This window comes from Amia ocellicauda, chromosome 3 (assembly GCF_036373705.1).
Source record: "Amia ocellicauda isolate fAmiCal2 chromosome 3, fAmiCal2.hap1, whole genome shotgun sequence".
NCBI lineage: Eukaryota > Metazoa > Chordata > Actinopteri > Amiiformes > Amiidae > Amia > Amia ocellicauda.
Genome location: NC_089852.1, coordinates 53,712,103 through 53,728,568, shown reverse-complemented (window position 1 = coordinate 53,728,568; position 16,466 = coordinate 53,712,103). Strand labels below are relative to the sequence as shown.

At 40.5% G+C, this 16,466-nt stretch overlaps 2 protein-coding genes across 3 annotated transcripts in view; both read left to right on the top strand.

Moving 5' to 3' along the window:
* LOC136747244 (uncharacterized) overlaps positions 1 to 4,666 on the top strand; it is a 35,478-nt gene extending 30,812 nt beyond the window's left edge. Inside the window, exon 6 of the mRNA XM_066700191.1 lies at positions 4,359 to 4,666. Coding sequence (XP_066556288.1) covers positions 4,359 to 4,666 — 308 coding nt within the window. The remainder of the gene's footprint in view (positions 1 to 4,358) is intronic.
* A 674-nt stretch (positions 4,667 to 5,340) lies between these two features.
* The window catches only part of LOC136746992 (uncharacterized), a 30,870-nt gene continuing 19,744 nt past the window's right edge, over positions 5,341 to 16,466 (top strand). For both annotated transcript variants that reach the window (XM_066699928.1, XM_066699927.1), the window contains exons 1-4: positions 5,341 to 5,614; positions 8,957 to 9,119; positions 13,717 to 13,889; positions 14,359 to 14,434. In XM_066699928.1, the coding sequence (XP_066556025.1) occupies positions 5,359 to 5,614; positions 8,957 to 9,119; positions 13,717 to 13,889; positions 14,359 to 14,434 (668 nt within the window). In that variant the 5' untranslated portion in view covers positions 5,341 to 5,358. The remainder of the gene's footprint in view (positions 5,615 to 8,956; positions 9,120 to 13,716; positions 13,890 to 14,358; positions 14,435 to 16,466) is intronic.

The following is a 16,466-nucleotide window of genomic DNA, read 5'->3' as shown; positions in this document are numbered from 1 at the left end:
GTGTCTCTGTGTTTAAAATAATAGTTTCCACTCTAATACTGTTGCAAGTGAGTGATATTGTTTTGTTGTTACAATGTACATGCCCAAGATGGCACCGTTTTTTCTTCTCAGTGCTCTTTGTGGCATATGCTGCTACCAGTGGTGACAGTGCGTCATTGCAGGCTTCAAATTGAACAAAATTTACAGAAAGTCTAAATCTTTTGTTCATTACTGCCATGTTTCTTTATGTAGGAACTTTTCTTTTAGAATATGTGTAGAACACAGTCCAAAGATACTGTATACCAAAGCACACATCAGCCAGTTTAAGAGTTTATGAGAAATCAAGGATGAAGTGTTTTCAGCATAATCCAAGATGGTTGCCAAACCATGTGACTATACATTTTTGGAAATAGCCAAATCAAGTATTAACATAAGCACACTATGTACTATAAGTCGCATAGTTCAACTCCGTACCGTTCCTGAGAAAACTATGTTTGAAAACTGTAATTTTTAGTTTGGACTACAATCAAGATGGCTACCAAACCATGTCACATTATGCCGCCATCTTGTGATCGAGTGACCATGCTATACACCCCTACATTCATGCCGAGTTTGGTGACTTTTTAGACATCAGTTCAAAAGATATAGGCATGTGAACATATTCTGGTGAAAGAGAGGACAAAATCAGTATAATAATAACAACTAGAAGTTGCATGCAACTTTTAAGGCTTCCATGTTGTATCAGTAGGTTTCAGATTTGAAAAGGCATTTGCAGTTTAAATGCATGTGTTATTAAATGTGTACTTTCCGGAGTTGTAGGCGATTTCATTTTCGCACACGGACACGTGTTAAATCCAACATTTCGGCTAAACCGTGTACCCCACAAACTTCATTTTCTGGTTTTCTCTTCAAGGCAGAGGCATACACAGATGTGCAGAGTTTCATGTGTGTACTGTATTCCAGTGTGCAGGAAATGTGTAACTTGTCTGAAGCAGCGCTTACTTTTTTTTTCATTGGCCCAAAGCACTCATGTTTTTTACTGGGGCAACTCGCCTTTAACAACCTTGGTAGTACTCTGTACTAGTGTCATGCTTACCAATTTGTGGCACAGTGGGTATAAGTGGCATGGATTAGAAGGCACCAAAGCTGGAATCAGAGAATTCTACATGGCAGGCAAAGCTTGTCCCCGAGGAACTTCTGATGAACAAGCATAACAGTAGGTCATAAGGTATACATGTGTATGAAGTGGCATATGCATGTGTCCGTTGGTTTTGGAGAAGAAGATTTTTGTAGCATTTCACTATTTCGCCTCTAATCGCAACGTGGCGGCTGAACCATGTGACCGACACATGTAGTTTTCACTGCATTTGTAGGCATAAGTTGTGTCTACAACACTTGCGAGTTTCGTGAGTTTTAATGCATGTATGAGCGTTTTAGGGGCATTAGAAGTTTTGGCGAATGGAAAAATAAAAAATAAAAATAAAAAATAATAATAATAATAAAAATCCTAACAAAAACAATAGGCTTCGTGCATGGAAGCCTAATAAAAATCCTAACAACTATAAGTAGGTTTCAGATTTGAACAGGCATTTGTAGTTTAAATGCATGTGTTATTAAATGTGTTCTTTTCAATTCTAATCCAATGTAGTATAGATTTGAGTTTTTCAATATTTTGTCACTTGAAGTTTGTATTTCAATGTCAGTGAAGTATAATATTAATTTATTGATTGCATGCATCAATTTTGAAAGGTGCCATTGTATTTTTCACTTAATTCTAGCATATATGTGAAGTTTTAATTGTGTCATTCAAGATGCAGACTGCAATTCTTGAAGTTTGGCCTCATGATGGAGGTAGAGGTCTACATAAGGAATGTCATGATGTGGCTGACATGCAAAGCTTTCATTTTGGTTGGTGTACAGCAGCAAGATTTTGTGTCCTAGAAACTTGGCTTCATCAACTTTGACAGATCTTTCTTCTAGTTTAATCACTGACAATTTAAGTTCATTAGGCTATAGTTCTGAAGATATCTGCTGTCATTAGTGACATAATGTAACAGAATTTGGTGAGTTATTGAATTTTGCTGATAGGTTATTCTGGGGTCAATATCATGCTTTTGTTAATATGTGTATTTTGCATTCCTGCACAGTCATTTTCTTGTGGCTGCCATGTTGTTGAATGCAGTCACTTGCCTCTTGCAGACGTGATAGACAGCAGTGTCTATGTAATACATGCAAAGTTTCAGGGCACTGAGCTTTAGACTTCCGGAGTACTAGCTGTCTTCATTTTCGCACACGGACACATGTTAAATCCAACATTGCGGCTTAACCGTGTACCTCACAATCTTAATTATCAGGTTTTATGTTCAATGCACAATAAGTATTTGATCCCCTATCAATCAGCAAGATTTCTGGCTCCCAGGTGTCTTTTATACAGATATAGAGCTGAGATACTCAATCTCAGCTCGTTACCTGTATAAAAGACACCTGTCCACAGAAGCAATCAATCAATCAGATTCCAAACTCTCCACCATGGCCAAGACCAAAGAGTCAGGATGTCAAGGATGTCAGGGACGACACTGTAGACCTACACAAGGCTGGAATGGGCTACAAGACCATCGCCAAGCAGCTTGGTGAGAAGGTGACAACAGTTGGTGCGATTATTCGCAAATGGAAGAAACACAAAATAACTGTCAGTCTCCCTCGGTCTGGGGCTCCATGCAAGATCTCACCTCGTGGAGTTTCAATGATCATGAGAACAGTGAGGAATCAGCAAAGAACTACACGGGAGGATCTTGTTAATGATCTCAAGGCAGCTGGGACCATAGTCACCAAGAAAACAATTGGTTAAAACAATCACACTACGCCGTGAAGGACTGAAATCCTGCAGCGCCCACAAGGTCCCCCTGCTCAAAAAAACACATGTACAGGCCCGTCTGAAGTTTGCCAATGAACATCTGAATAATTCAGAGGAGAACTGGGTGAAAGTGTTGTGGTCAGATGAGACCAAAATCGAGCTCTTTGGCATCAACTCAACTCACCGTGTTTGGAGGAGGAGGAATGACCCCAAGAACACCATCCCCACCGTGAAACATGGAGGTGGAAACATTATGCTTTGGGGGTGTTTTTCTGCTAAGGGGACAGGACAACTGCACTGCATCAAAGGGACGATGGACGGGGCCATGTACCATCAAATCTTGGGTGAGAACCTCCTTCCCTCAGCCAGGGCATTGAAAATGGGTCGTGGATGGGTATTCCATCATGACAATCACCCAAAACTCACAGCCAAGGCAACAAAGGAGTGGCTCAAGAAGAAGCACATTAAGGTCCTGGAGTGGCCTAGCCAGTCTCCAGACCTTAATCCCATAGAAAATCTGTGGAGGGAGCTGAAGGTTCGAGTTGCCAAACGTCAGCCTCGAAACCTTAATGACTTGGAGAGGATCTGCAAAGAGGAGTGGGACAAAATCCCTCCTGAGATGTGTGCAAACCTGGTGGCCAACTACAAGAAACGTCTGACCTCTGTGATTGCCAACAAGGGTTTTGCCACGAAGTACTAACTCGAAGGGGTCAAATACTTATTTCACTCACTAACATGCAAATCAATTTATAACTTTTTTGAAATGCGTTTTTCTGGATTTTTTTGTTGTTATTCTGTCTCTCACTGTTAAAATACACCTACCATTAAAATTATAGACTGATCATTTTTTTGTCAGTGGGAAAACGTACACAATCAGCAGGGGATCAAATACTTTTTTCCCTCACTGTATAGGCTTGAAGTTTTGTGTAGATTGGGGAGATTAATGCTGTGGATTCACATCACGGAGTGCCAGATTGCTGTGTTTGTCTGCTTTATTGACCCATCGCTGCTTCTCACAGCCCACCCTGCTCTTCCACCTCTGGTTTCTCTTCAATTTCAGACACTGCGATTGGCTCGCGGTGCCTCTTTCGCTGCCCGCCCATCCCGGAAGCCACACCCCCAGAACAGGCTCTTCCCCACTAGGTGGTCTTCATATTGTAGATTTAATTCAGCGAGGAGCTGAGTTGCAAGATTCCCTCCTGTGACTCTTCCGCAACTTTTCGCGTTCGCACTTTGCGAACATTTTTGATTTAATCCTGCCCATAGTGTTTGAACTCCATATTTATATGTGCTGTGGGCAGGATTAGGGTCCAAAACCTTTGCCGAAATTACATTTACAACTCCAATTAGAGTCAACTTTGTGCTCATTCAAAATATTAATTACTGGTAACCAGGAGATATTTTTAGTATATAGAGATCCTTGATTAACTTTAAAATTTAACATGAAAAAGTTTCCATTACAATACCAACAGTTTTGTTTCCTATCAGAACTGAGAATTATTTATTTCTTTTTTTCTCATTAAAGTTACCCCCTACATCACCATACAGACCACTAAGGAATACAAGGAAGAGTCTGAGTATACTGCTGTAGAGTGTAGAGCAGTAACCAGCATACCAGCATCCAACATCACTTGGCATTTGGTGAACAGCAAATCTGGGGAAATCACAGTAGGCAGTGTATCTCATGAGAACGGCACACAGACAGTAGTCAGTGTGTTTCGATTTCCCACCCCTTTACTGTCTGGACAAGATGTAGCTTGTGTGGTAGAGCACCCATCCCTTCCCGATGCTGTGACAAGAATAATATCCCTTCCATCAATAAGTGAGTACTGAAAATGAACAAAATATTTTTTTGTTGGGACCATAAGAGTATAAACATGTTTATGAAGTCAATATTGACACCCATTGTCCAAACTCAGATAATTTACCTGGAATCTTTACTACAGCTTAGATTAATCAGTGTCCAATAATATCATTGTTAATAAACTGTGCTTTAAAAAACAATATTTATTAAACTAAATGGATTCATAAATAACATTGTTCCAAATGGAGGATGCCAGTATATTTGTCAGCAGTTGTAGAGTACAAAGAAAGTACAATGCCATACAGAGTTCAAGGAGCCAGCATATGAAGTGGTCTTTCAGCTGTTTCTAGTAATCTGTATGATTTCACTCTAAGGCTTTGTTCCTCATTGCATTTTAATTCTGGCTCCACATTGTGTACAGACTGAGAGAGAGGGAGATAATTGTTTTTGGGGGAAGGATGTGAGCTGCCTACATGGACTCCATGCATACCTTTCTAGAATGAAACCACTTCAGATGCTGAACACTTTATTATTAAAAGCTGAACTGTAGAACATGGCAAAACAGTAAAATTACACCTAATCTTAAAACTTATGAGGGGAAGTTCTTAGAGTGAATATTTTAATGAATTACTGATCCATAGACTGTACAGTCATATACCTTGTGAATTTAAAAAGCTTGTGATTTTCAGGCACAATTTACCCAGGTATTAAAGTCCATTTGATGCACCAGAAAGATTGGTCCAGAAGACTAGCCATTTGTGAATATAATGGGAGCCAGGAGGTGAACATTTCCTGGGCTGTGCCGGGAAATAACACAGGGAAAATTACCTTCAGCTCTGAACTGAAGAACAACACTGTCATAGCCAACAGTACCTATGAGTTCCCTATCATCCTACATGAAGGTCAAAATCTAACTTGTGTGATACAAGAGGGAGAGCAGGATCCCATTGAGAGGACTCTACACATTCCTAAGTACTGTAAGTCCCTTCCTACATTTTTCATAATGTCAATATACAAATCAAAATATTAAGAAAATAATTATAATAAGAAGAAATGTATATATATATATATATATATATATATATATATATATATATTTATATACCTACATGTATATATTTATTCTTATATGTTCCCTGGCTCTACAGTAAGTTAATGCACTCATGGTTACAAATGCTCATGTGGAAATTGTCTGATGGTGGTGAATTTTCGTGGGACAAATTTATGGGGACAAATTGACGTGCTCCTGACAGGACACATATACACCGATCAGCCATAACATTATGACCACTGCCAGGTGAACTGAATAACACTGATAATCTAATTACTTGGCACCTGTCAGTGGGTGGGATATATTAGGCAGCAAGTGAACATTTTGTCCTCAAAGTTGATGTGTTAGAAGCAGGAAAAATTCCCCAGATCTCAATCCAATCGATCATCTGTGGGATGTGCTGGACAAACAAGTCCGATCCATGGAGGCCCCACTTCGCAACTTACAGGACTTTAAGGATCTGCTGCTAATGTCTTGGTGCCAGATGCCACCGCACACCTTCAGAGGTCTAGTGGAGTCCATTCCTTGATGAGTCAGGGCTATTTTGGCAGCAAAAGGGGGATCTACACTATATTAGGCAGGTGGTCATAATGTTATGGCTGATTGGTGTACAGACAGACAATATCAGCTGTTCAGATAATTCAGCACTATGCAGATTTTTTCCTGCCAGGCCATTATGCAGCATGTGACATAGATAACTCAGCATGTCTCCGTTGAGACGATACCTGGACACAATTTGCTCATTGCTGAGCTCCTTACAGTGAGGGAAAAAAGTATTTGATCCCCTGCTGATTTTGTACGTTTGCCCACTGACAAAGAAATGATCAGTCTATAATTTTAATGGTAGGTGTATTTTAACAGTGAGAGACAGAATAACAACAAAAAAATCCAGAAAAACGCATTTCAAAGTTATAAATTGATTTGCATGTTAGTGAGTGAAATAAGTATTTGACCCCTTCGAGTTAGTACTTCGTGGCAAAACCCTTGTTGGCAATCACAGAGGTCAGACGTTTCTTTTAGTTGGCCACCAGGTTTGCACACATCTCAGGAGGGATTTTGTCCCACTCCTCTTTGCAGATCCTCTCCAAGTCATTAAGGTTTCGAGGCTGACGTTTGGCAACTCGAACCTTCAGCTCCCTCCACAGATTTTCTATGGGATTAAGGTCTGGAGACTGGCTAGGCCACTCCAGGACCTTAATGTGCTTCTTCTTGAGCCACTCCTTTATTGCCTTGACTGTGTGTTTTGGGTGATTGTCATGATGGAATACCCAGCCACGACCCATTTTCAATGCCCTGGCTGAGGGAAGGAGGTTCTCACCCAAGTTTTGATGGTACATGGCCCCGTCCATCGTCCCTTTGATGCGGTGCAGTTGTCCTATCCCCTTAGCAGAAAAACACCCCCAAAGCATAATGTTTCCACCTCCATGTTTGACAGTGGGGATGGTGTTCTTGGGGTCATTCCTCCTCCTCCAAAGAGCTCGATTTTGGTCTCATCTGACCACAACACTTTCACCCAGTTCTCCTCTGAATCATTCAGATGTTGGCAAACTTCAGACGGGCCTGTACATGTGCTTTTTTGAGCAGGGGGAACTTGTGGGCGCTGCAGGATTTCAGTCCTTCACGGCGTAGTGTGTTACCAATTGTTTTCTTGGTGACTATGGTCCCAGCTGCCTTGAGATCATTAACAAGATCCTCCCGTGTAGTTCTGGGCTGATTCCTCACCGTTCTCATGATCATTGAAACTCCACGAGGTGAGATCTTGCATGGAGCCCCAGACCGAGGGAGACTGACAGTTATTTTGTGTTTCTTCCATTTGCGAATAATCGCACCAACTGTTGTCACCTTCTCACCAAGCTGCTTGGTGATGGTCTTGTAGCCCCTTCCAGCCTTGTGTAGGTCTACAGTGTTGTCCCTGACATCCTTGCACAGCTCTTTGGTCTTGGCCATGGTGGAGAGTTTGGAATCTGATTGATTGATTGCTTCTGTGGACAGGTGTCTTTTATACAGGTAACGAGCTGAGATTAGTGAGAGTGCTCCTAATCTCAGCTGATTACCTGTATAAAAGACACCTGGGAGCCAGAAATCTTGCTGATTGATAGGGGATCAAATACTTATTTCCCTCATTAACATGCAAATCAATGTATAACTTTTTTGAAATGCGTTTTTCTGGATTTTTTTGTTGTTGTTCTGTCTCTCACTGTTAAAATACACCTACCATTAAAATTATAGACTGATCATTTCTTTGTCAGTGGGCAAATGTACAAAATCAGCAGGGGATCAAATACTTTTTTCCCTCACTGTATATGAGGTCGGTATACCCTTTCAGCATATCTTCGCCTTATGTTGGGGTTGCTGTTGCTGGATGTATAGTGCATCATTACTGTCCAAATGTTGATGTATACACTGCATGCTACTAACCATGTTTCCCATTTATTTATTTATGTATGTATGTATGTATGTATGTATGTATGTATGTATGTATGTATGTATTAATTGTCGTTCAGACAAAAAAGACTATTAGGAATTTGTTCAGGTGCACCACACACAACCAAAACAGAGACAGGTCTACACTTCCCACTGTTGACTGTGCTGGAAAGGTGCAGTGTGTGGAATAATAATGTGTGTGGAGTTAATGCCATCCTTTTATAAGCCTTAATCTGTGCATCCCAAACTTTGTTTTGTGTGTGGCGCATACCTTAGAATATAGCAGGATCATGCATATTGTCAGCCACTCCTCCCATATTGCACCTTTTATACAATTATTTTGTTATTTTGTGCATTGTTCGATTATGGCAAATAATGTGCATTAATGCATGGCAGCCATTTGTGACGTGCATACCCCTCTGCGCGGTGTGCAAACCTTGGGGCCCTAGTGCATAGAAGTTGAATTACAAATGATTACATAAAACGCAGAGCCCTAGTTATAGAATTGGGTTTAATTTAATGTGGTAAAGCACTGGCCTTAACATGTGCCTGAATCAAACCAATACTTTGTCCTACTTGCCAAAACCACAGATTATTAACATATCCAGTTAGGATTTATATTATTGTCAGAATCCACTTTGTACTACTACTACCTACAAGTAAAAACACGATAGCATACAGGTTTATAATATGAGATTCACAATTAGATCAACATTCTGATGTTTTCTAGGCCTTTCAGCATTGTTTAAAACAATAATACTATATTTGTTTTCTTTGTTTGTTTTCTTCTAGCTAACAGTCACTGAAACTCATGTTTTCTGTTTTTGTTTAAAAAAATGATTAGATATGTCTATGCAGCTGATGAACACAAGCATTGCAGGGCTGAACACCGTGCACAGTGCAGATCCTGCCCTCCAGATCATTGTGCTGCAGAGGAACCGTCATAACCAGAGAGTCTTACTGAACATTAGCAGCAATGTGTCCTCATATAAACTGAGCTGTGTGCGGTAAGTTATTATGCTGCATTCAGCAACTATGAAGACAGAAAATAATTTAGTAATAATTTCATGGGCCTGGAAGTTGAGGTCTGGGCCCAGATTAAATCAAAACTTTGACCCACCTGCTAATAGCAAACTACAGAACTGTACTCAGTTGCAGCTTCATTTTTAGTAAGATGCTGTACATCATAGTGGTTATATTTATGATTAGAAGAAAGTGACATCTTACTAAATATGAAGCCGAAACTGAGTATAGTTCTCTAGTTTTCTATTAGCGGGTGGGTTAAATTTTTGATTTAATCCCAGCCCTGGTTCAAATAAATTAGCCCCTGCATCACAAATTTAGTTTTTGTAACATTCTTTAATTTATTTACAGGATATTACACAGTTTGTTTACTGTTCAAATTCAGTAAAATCTATTATTAAAATTGTAATTAATTAATTATGTACAATGTCATGTTACATAGCAAGACTTTATTAAATTTTTAGCCTTTATCAGCTTCAATCTGTCAGATTCACCAAGATGCCTTTGCATTTATTGATGTTTTAGAAGCAAATTACATGAATGTCATGGTTTTCAGCCATTACCCTCTATCTCCACTGCTATCTCCCTGTCTTTCCTTTCCCCTCATTGTTCTTTTCTCGCCTATTAACATGTGCACTTGTTCACTCTTCCTCTGTTTCCATTGGCTCTGCACCTTTCTTCCCAGTTCCTGCTCCCTGTCTTAAACCCCTCACTGCCCTCATTCGGGGTGAAGTCTCGTCAGCGCTGCCTGTTCCTCCGAGCCCTGTTCCTCCGAGCCCTGTTCCTCCGACCATCGCCTGTGACCATGACCACGTCTTTGCCCAGCCCTTGTTTGCCCTGTTTGCCAGTACCCGACCCACGCCTGTCCGACCATCCCGCGATCCAGCACTGCATTTGGGTCCCCTGTTCCCGAGCCCCGAGGCACACGTGACAATGAAATCAAAACAAAATCTAGTTTTTTGTTCTGAATATAATGAATGTAAAACAATTTCTAGTCTCATCAGACTATCAGACTAAGCTGCAGCAAACACACACATTTACTAATTAAGTCTCCAGTGCCTGAGGCTTTGGGGTGAAACCGCAGAATTGATTTAACTCAAAATCTAAGCCTAAAGCCTCCAGAGATTTATGGTTGTGCCACAAATTGTGAAGGGACTTTTAATGTTTCTGTATTAATTAAGGGCTAAAATAAATACTGTCATAAAACTGCCATTGATGTCAATTAAGAAAATATTAGCCACCTCCACATCTATAAGGGCTCTGCATTACATATTTATGCTCTTCTTCATTCACTTATATTTTCACATTTTCATCATTGCAAATATGAGACTTAGACCAAATTAAATCAAAACTTTGACCCACCCGCTAATAGAAAACTACAGAACTGTACTCAGTTGCGGTTTCATTTTTAGTAAGATGCCACTTCCTTCTAATCATAAATATAACTGCTATAATATACAGGTTTGTAGTTTGCTATTAGCGGGTGGGTCAAAGTTTTGATTTAATCCGGCCCTTAGTGAAATAAAAAGGAACCTTTAAATAAATAAATACAATACAATTAAATACATGGTCACACTTTACAATAAGGTTCCATGATTCCTCCTTAATTAATATATGAATATCACAGGATAAACACATGAATGTCATGCACTTCATCTGAGTTCTTATGTTAATCACATGTATAGTGTGGAACAGGCTTAGTGTTTAGGTTTTAGGGTTAGGGTAAGTGTGGGTTCATGTGTTCAACATCAGATGATGTTCATGATGTATTGATGTTTAAATCCAATGGTATTCAAATATTCATTCATGAGGAATTATGGTTCCTTATTGTAAAAAGTGTTACCAAATACATTAAAAGTAGCTACCTAAATTGAATCTCAAAGGTGTCAGGTTGGAAAGACTTAGTTGTACACCAGTATTTGCCTGCTTCATCTGCTGTTGATTTAACTCAGCAACATCTGTGGTTTGTAACATCTTTTTAATTTAAACAGTCTTAAATGGGCTTCCTGTAGGATCTGAGCAAATACACAGCAATGAGACACTGACTCCATGGTTCAGTTACCCTATAAAAATCAGACTCCGTGTACATTAAGTGCATTAATTCAATAAATAGTGTTGAACATAATTTTTTACACTTTTCAAATGTTATACACCTTTAGTATTTGTTATAGCTTTATTTATATAAAGTGAATGTTGTATTAATTAGAATATTTCCACAAACATTCAGCAGTAAGCTATTCAAATATTTAGTTTTACATACATATATATATTAAGGCTGTGCGATATGACGATATATATCGTATGACGATAGAAAAACATCTATCGTTTCATATTATACTATATCGTTTATATCGTGGTGTCGCAAATTGCAATCTTTACAGCAAAATTTCTCGTCATTAGGACGCTTTGCGTTCTTCCCGGTTCTTCCACACGTGTTGGATGCGGCAAGAAATGTGCATCAGAAACACAAACAGACATGGAGGAGAGTGAACTGACACAAAATAACCAACATAACCAAGAGATACTTTAATGCGCAAGCGCACACGTTGCGCCCCGCTCTCGTCACCGGGCTAAACTCGATCTGCAGGCACCCCCCACCCCCGCTAATTTAGACTGATATCATTTGTATAAAATTAATAATAATGTTTGTTTGCATTTTAATAAATTGGAAAGCAATGCAAACACATGCAGAAAGTACACACGTATATTATACACATAACAACACAACATATACACTCACCTAAAGGATTATTAGGAACACCTGTTCAATTTCTCATTAATGCAATTATCTAACCAACCAATCACATGGCAGTTGCTTCAATGCATTTAGGGGTGTGGTCCTGGTCAAGACAATCTCCTGAACTCCAAACTGAATGTCTGAATGGGAAAGAAAGGTGATTTAAGCAATTTTGAGCGTGGCATGGTTGTTGGTGCCAATCTGCTCAGTTACTGGGATTTTCACGCACAACCATTTCTAGGGTTTACAAAGAATGGTGTGAAAAGGGAAAAACATCCAGTATGCGGCAGTCCTGTGGGCGAAAATGCCTTGTTGATGCTAGAGGTCAGAGGAGAATGGGCCGACTGATTCAAGCTGATAGAAGAGCAACTTTGACTGAAATAACCACTCGTTACAACCGAGGTATGCAGCAAAGCATTTGTGAAGCCACAACACGTACAACCTTGAGTCGGATGGGCTACAACAGCAGAAGACCCCACCGGGTACCACTCATCTCCACTACAAATAGGAAAAAGAGGCTACAATTTGCACAAGCTCACCAAAATTGGACAGTTGAAGACTGGAAAAATGTTGCCTGGTCTGATGAGTCTCGATTTCTGTTGAGACATTCAGATGGTAGAGTCAGAATTTGGCGTAAACAGAATGAGAACATGGATCCATCATGCCTTGTTACCACTGTGCAGGCTGGTGGTGGTGGTGTAATGGTGTGGGGGATGTTTTCTTGGCACACTTTAGGCCCCTTAGTGCCAATTGGGCATCGTTTAAATGCCACGGCCTACCTGAGCATTGTTTCTGACCATGTCCATCCCTTTATGACCACCATGTACCCATCCTCTGATGGCTACTTCCAGCATGTCACAAAGGTCGAATCATTTCAAATTGGTTTCTTGAACATGACAATGAGTTCACTGTACTAAACTGGCCCCCACAGTCACCAGATCTCAACCCAATAGAGCATCTTTGGGATGTGGTGGAACGGGAGCTTCGTGCCCTGGATGTGCATCCCACAAATCTCCATCAACTGCAAGATGCTATCCTATCAATAGTGGCCAACATTTCTAAAGAATGCTTTCAGCACCTTGTTGAATCAATGCCACGTAGAATTAAGGCAGTTCTGAAGGCGAAAGGGGGTCAAACACAGTATTAGTATGGTGTTCCTAATAATCCTTTAGGTGAGTGTATAGATATATATTTTTTTTCCCAGTGTTTGCTATACATTTTAATATTCATAGTTGGTTTCAGAGTTTGGTGTTTAAGTGAAAGGATCTGTTTATTAATTTCCTGTGTATAAGGTAACATGTTCTTCAAGTGAGAATGTAATTTTAGCAGATAACTCACTTTGTTTCTCTATGTCACATATACATGCTGATTAACCACCTCAGCCAGTATCATTCTAGCCCGTTCTATAAAACAATGGCTTTGTGCAGTTGGAGCATGTCTGCTTTTCACCCCTTGATCCCAGTTAATTCCCCGTATTGTCCCATCTCAGTCTCTGTTTTAGCTGAAGTGCTTGGATTTCACCTCATCAGTCAGTCAAGCTTTGTATGCCTCAGTACCCTCTTGCTAAATCCCTTCTTTACTGCAGGCCTGCAAGGTTCACTTCCTCTGCCTGGGTCATATTTGAAATACCTCTCAGTCAGGGCATTAGTTATGGCAAATGTTAATTTGATAGTGCTGATAGTTCAGTACAGCTGAACTGAAATGTACAGGGGATAAAAAAGTAAATATAAGAAAGAGGTCAAATGTATTGAATGCAGTATCAGGCTCTCAGATCTGAAATGTCATTATTGTTGATTTTTTTTGTCACCCCTCCCCTTCCCCACACACACACACTTTTTTTCTAGGAAATGTAGAGAGAGTGGATCTTCCAAATTAAAGGTTGAGGGAAATGCCCTTGTCTTTGAAGGAGAGGTCACAGAAAAACAGGCTGGACTCTACATGTGTCAAGTGACCTACTACCATCACAGAGTGTCCTTGGGTTTTGAAGTGCAGGTTGCATCAGCAGAAATATCTTTCTGTGAGTTTCCTTTGCATTTTATCATTTCCAAATGGCTATGGAGGGAGGAGGCTTGGGAAAATCCCCTCACCTTTCTGATGCATGTTTTTAATTTGTCTTGGACTCGAAATGTACTCATTGTATCCAAGTGAACTCATGCTATACCGATGTAATATGCTGCCTAATCATTTAGTGTAACCCAAACTATTAAGCTAAACACAGCTTTTATGATGAAACAGAAGATCATATGTGGGGTTGTATAAAATTACAACTATCCAGTACTTGGTGCTAAAGTGAGATATTCAAACAAGAATATCCGTTTTCCACAATAAATAGTTCCCCATGGTCCCATTTGGACATGCATTGCCCCAGGTGGCATAGTTAGCAAAGGTTATTGACAAGGCCAAGTAACTTCATAAGCATAGCAGTGTGTGATATAATGTATAGTTTTTCACTTATTGTTTTCTCTTTGGGTGTTTTGATTTGGCAGGGAAGTTCATCTTGATCTGTGTGTGCTCACTCTCCGCGTTCATCATCATTGTGATCTTATTTCTCTGCTTTCTCTGGTGAGTTTCTCTGATTTTCTTTGTCACACCACACAGGTACCAGGTAGACCAGTGCAGTGTCACACACTCCTGCTCACCTTTTCATAAACAGGAAGCCCCAAAGTGTATGTTTTGGCAGATGCTTATCGGCTCCAATCAAACCATATAGGCCATCACTATTCATAAACAGGAAACGCTGAGGCCAGCAAAGTCACGTACTATGGAAACCACAGCTTTAAATCATTCATGCAATAGCAAGACAGATTTCTGTAGTGTACGAGAACCCTGTTAGATTTCAGAAAAAAAATTGTTTTCCATGTGTTTTTTTCTACAGCATTTTTTCCCATTCAAATATATTATTATTGGACTAAAGATGTTCTGAGGTCTATGAGGAGCCAAGGTGAAGACAGATAATTAAGAGTTTAGCAGGCAGTTACTGTCATTGTTACAATGTATTGTTTTGGGGTGTCAAATTGCTTATGGCTGTTTAGTGGGCCTTTAAAATGGTGTTTTCCTTATTCATGTTTATGTTTGAAAGATTTTTTTAAACCATTGTTGGTTTCATCTGTTACATTCTGGCTTTACATCTGAGTTTATTATACAAGGCCACCTTTGTATGCATCTCAAAAGTTCAACAATTCCATCCCCAAATGGGATCTCTTAGCAGTGGGCTGAGGATGATTGACTTATCATATTAAAAGTGAATCTACTATGGCAGGAGTGCCTATCTCTAGTCCTCACAGTCTTCTGGTTTAGTTATATGACTCTCAAATTAACTCAATACATCTTATTATTGGCACACATCTAGGCTTGCTATGAAAAGAGTCATATTTCACAGTTAAGCTTCTTGTCAGACTAACAACACAGTGTCAAAAACATTAAGTATTTTTTTCCTAGGTCTACTAGGAAATTTGAAATAATTTAAAAGAAAGAGCACAGGACAATTTATATAAAGCCACTAGGATAGGACAGTTAAAAGTCAACTGCATAGTATTCCATGAAAAAAAATAATTCACTGGGTCCGTTTCCAGTGTGAAGGGATGCCCCAGGAGGTAGTAGCGGAGCGTCTCGACAGCCCACTTTATGGCGAGACACTGCTTCTCAATCGTGCTATATTTACTCTCCTGGGGCGATAGTTTTTTACTCAGATATACGATCGGGTGTTCCTGACCCCCAAAATTCTGGGAGAGGACTGCACCCCACTCCAGCTTCTGAGGTGTTGGTCTGTAGGCAGCACTGTGGAGTAGTTGTTAGCGCTCTGGACTCATAACTGCAAGGTTCAAATCCCGGGTGGGGCATTACCTTGTCAATGACTGGCCATACCTGCCCTCCCCTAAGAGGTACCCCAGATACTTGGTCTCCCTCCTCCCAACTGTGCACTTGCCCGGGTTTGACATGAGCCCCGCCTGCTGAAGGGATCGGAGCACAGCTGCTACGTGGACGAGGTGGCTATTCCAGTCCTTACTGAAAATCACCACATCGTCCAAGTACACAGAGGCATATCGCTGTTGGGGTCGGAGTACACAGTCCATCAGCCTTTGGAAAGTGGTCGTTGCTCCGTGCAGCCCGAAAGGCATAGTGCGGAACTGGTACAAACCCTGAGGAGTGGAGAAAGCGGTTTTCTCTCAGGACGCTGGACTGAGGGGGATCTGCCAGTATCCCTTGGTTAAGTCCAGTGTCATAAAAAAGTGAGCAGCACCCAGCCGGTCCAGGAACTCATTCACATGGGGCATAGAATAGGCATCAAACCTAGACACCGTGTTGAGCTCCCTATAATCAACGCAAAATCTAGTGCTGCTGTCAGGCTTTGGCACCAAGACTATAGGGCTACACCACTCCGACTGTGACTTCTCAATGACTCCCAGCTCCAAGATCTTCTGCACTTCCGCATTGACAGCCTGCTTTTTGTAATAGGGGGTGCGATAGGGTTTTACACGCACGCAGATGTCCGGTGCTGTGTGAATATGGTGTTCAATGAGAGGTGTGAGCCCAAGTCGGTGAGAAAAGACCTGCTGGAAGCGGCGTAATAAAGAGCGAACCTGCTGTTTCTGGA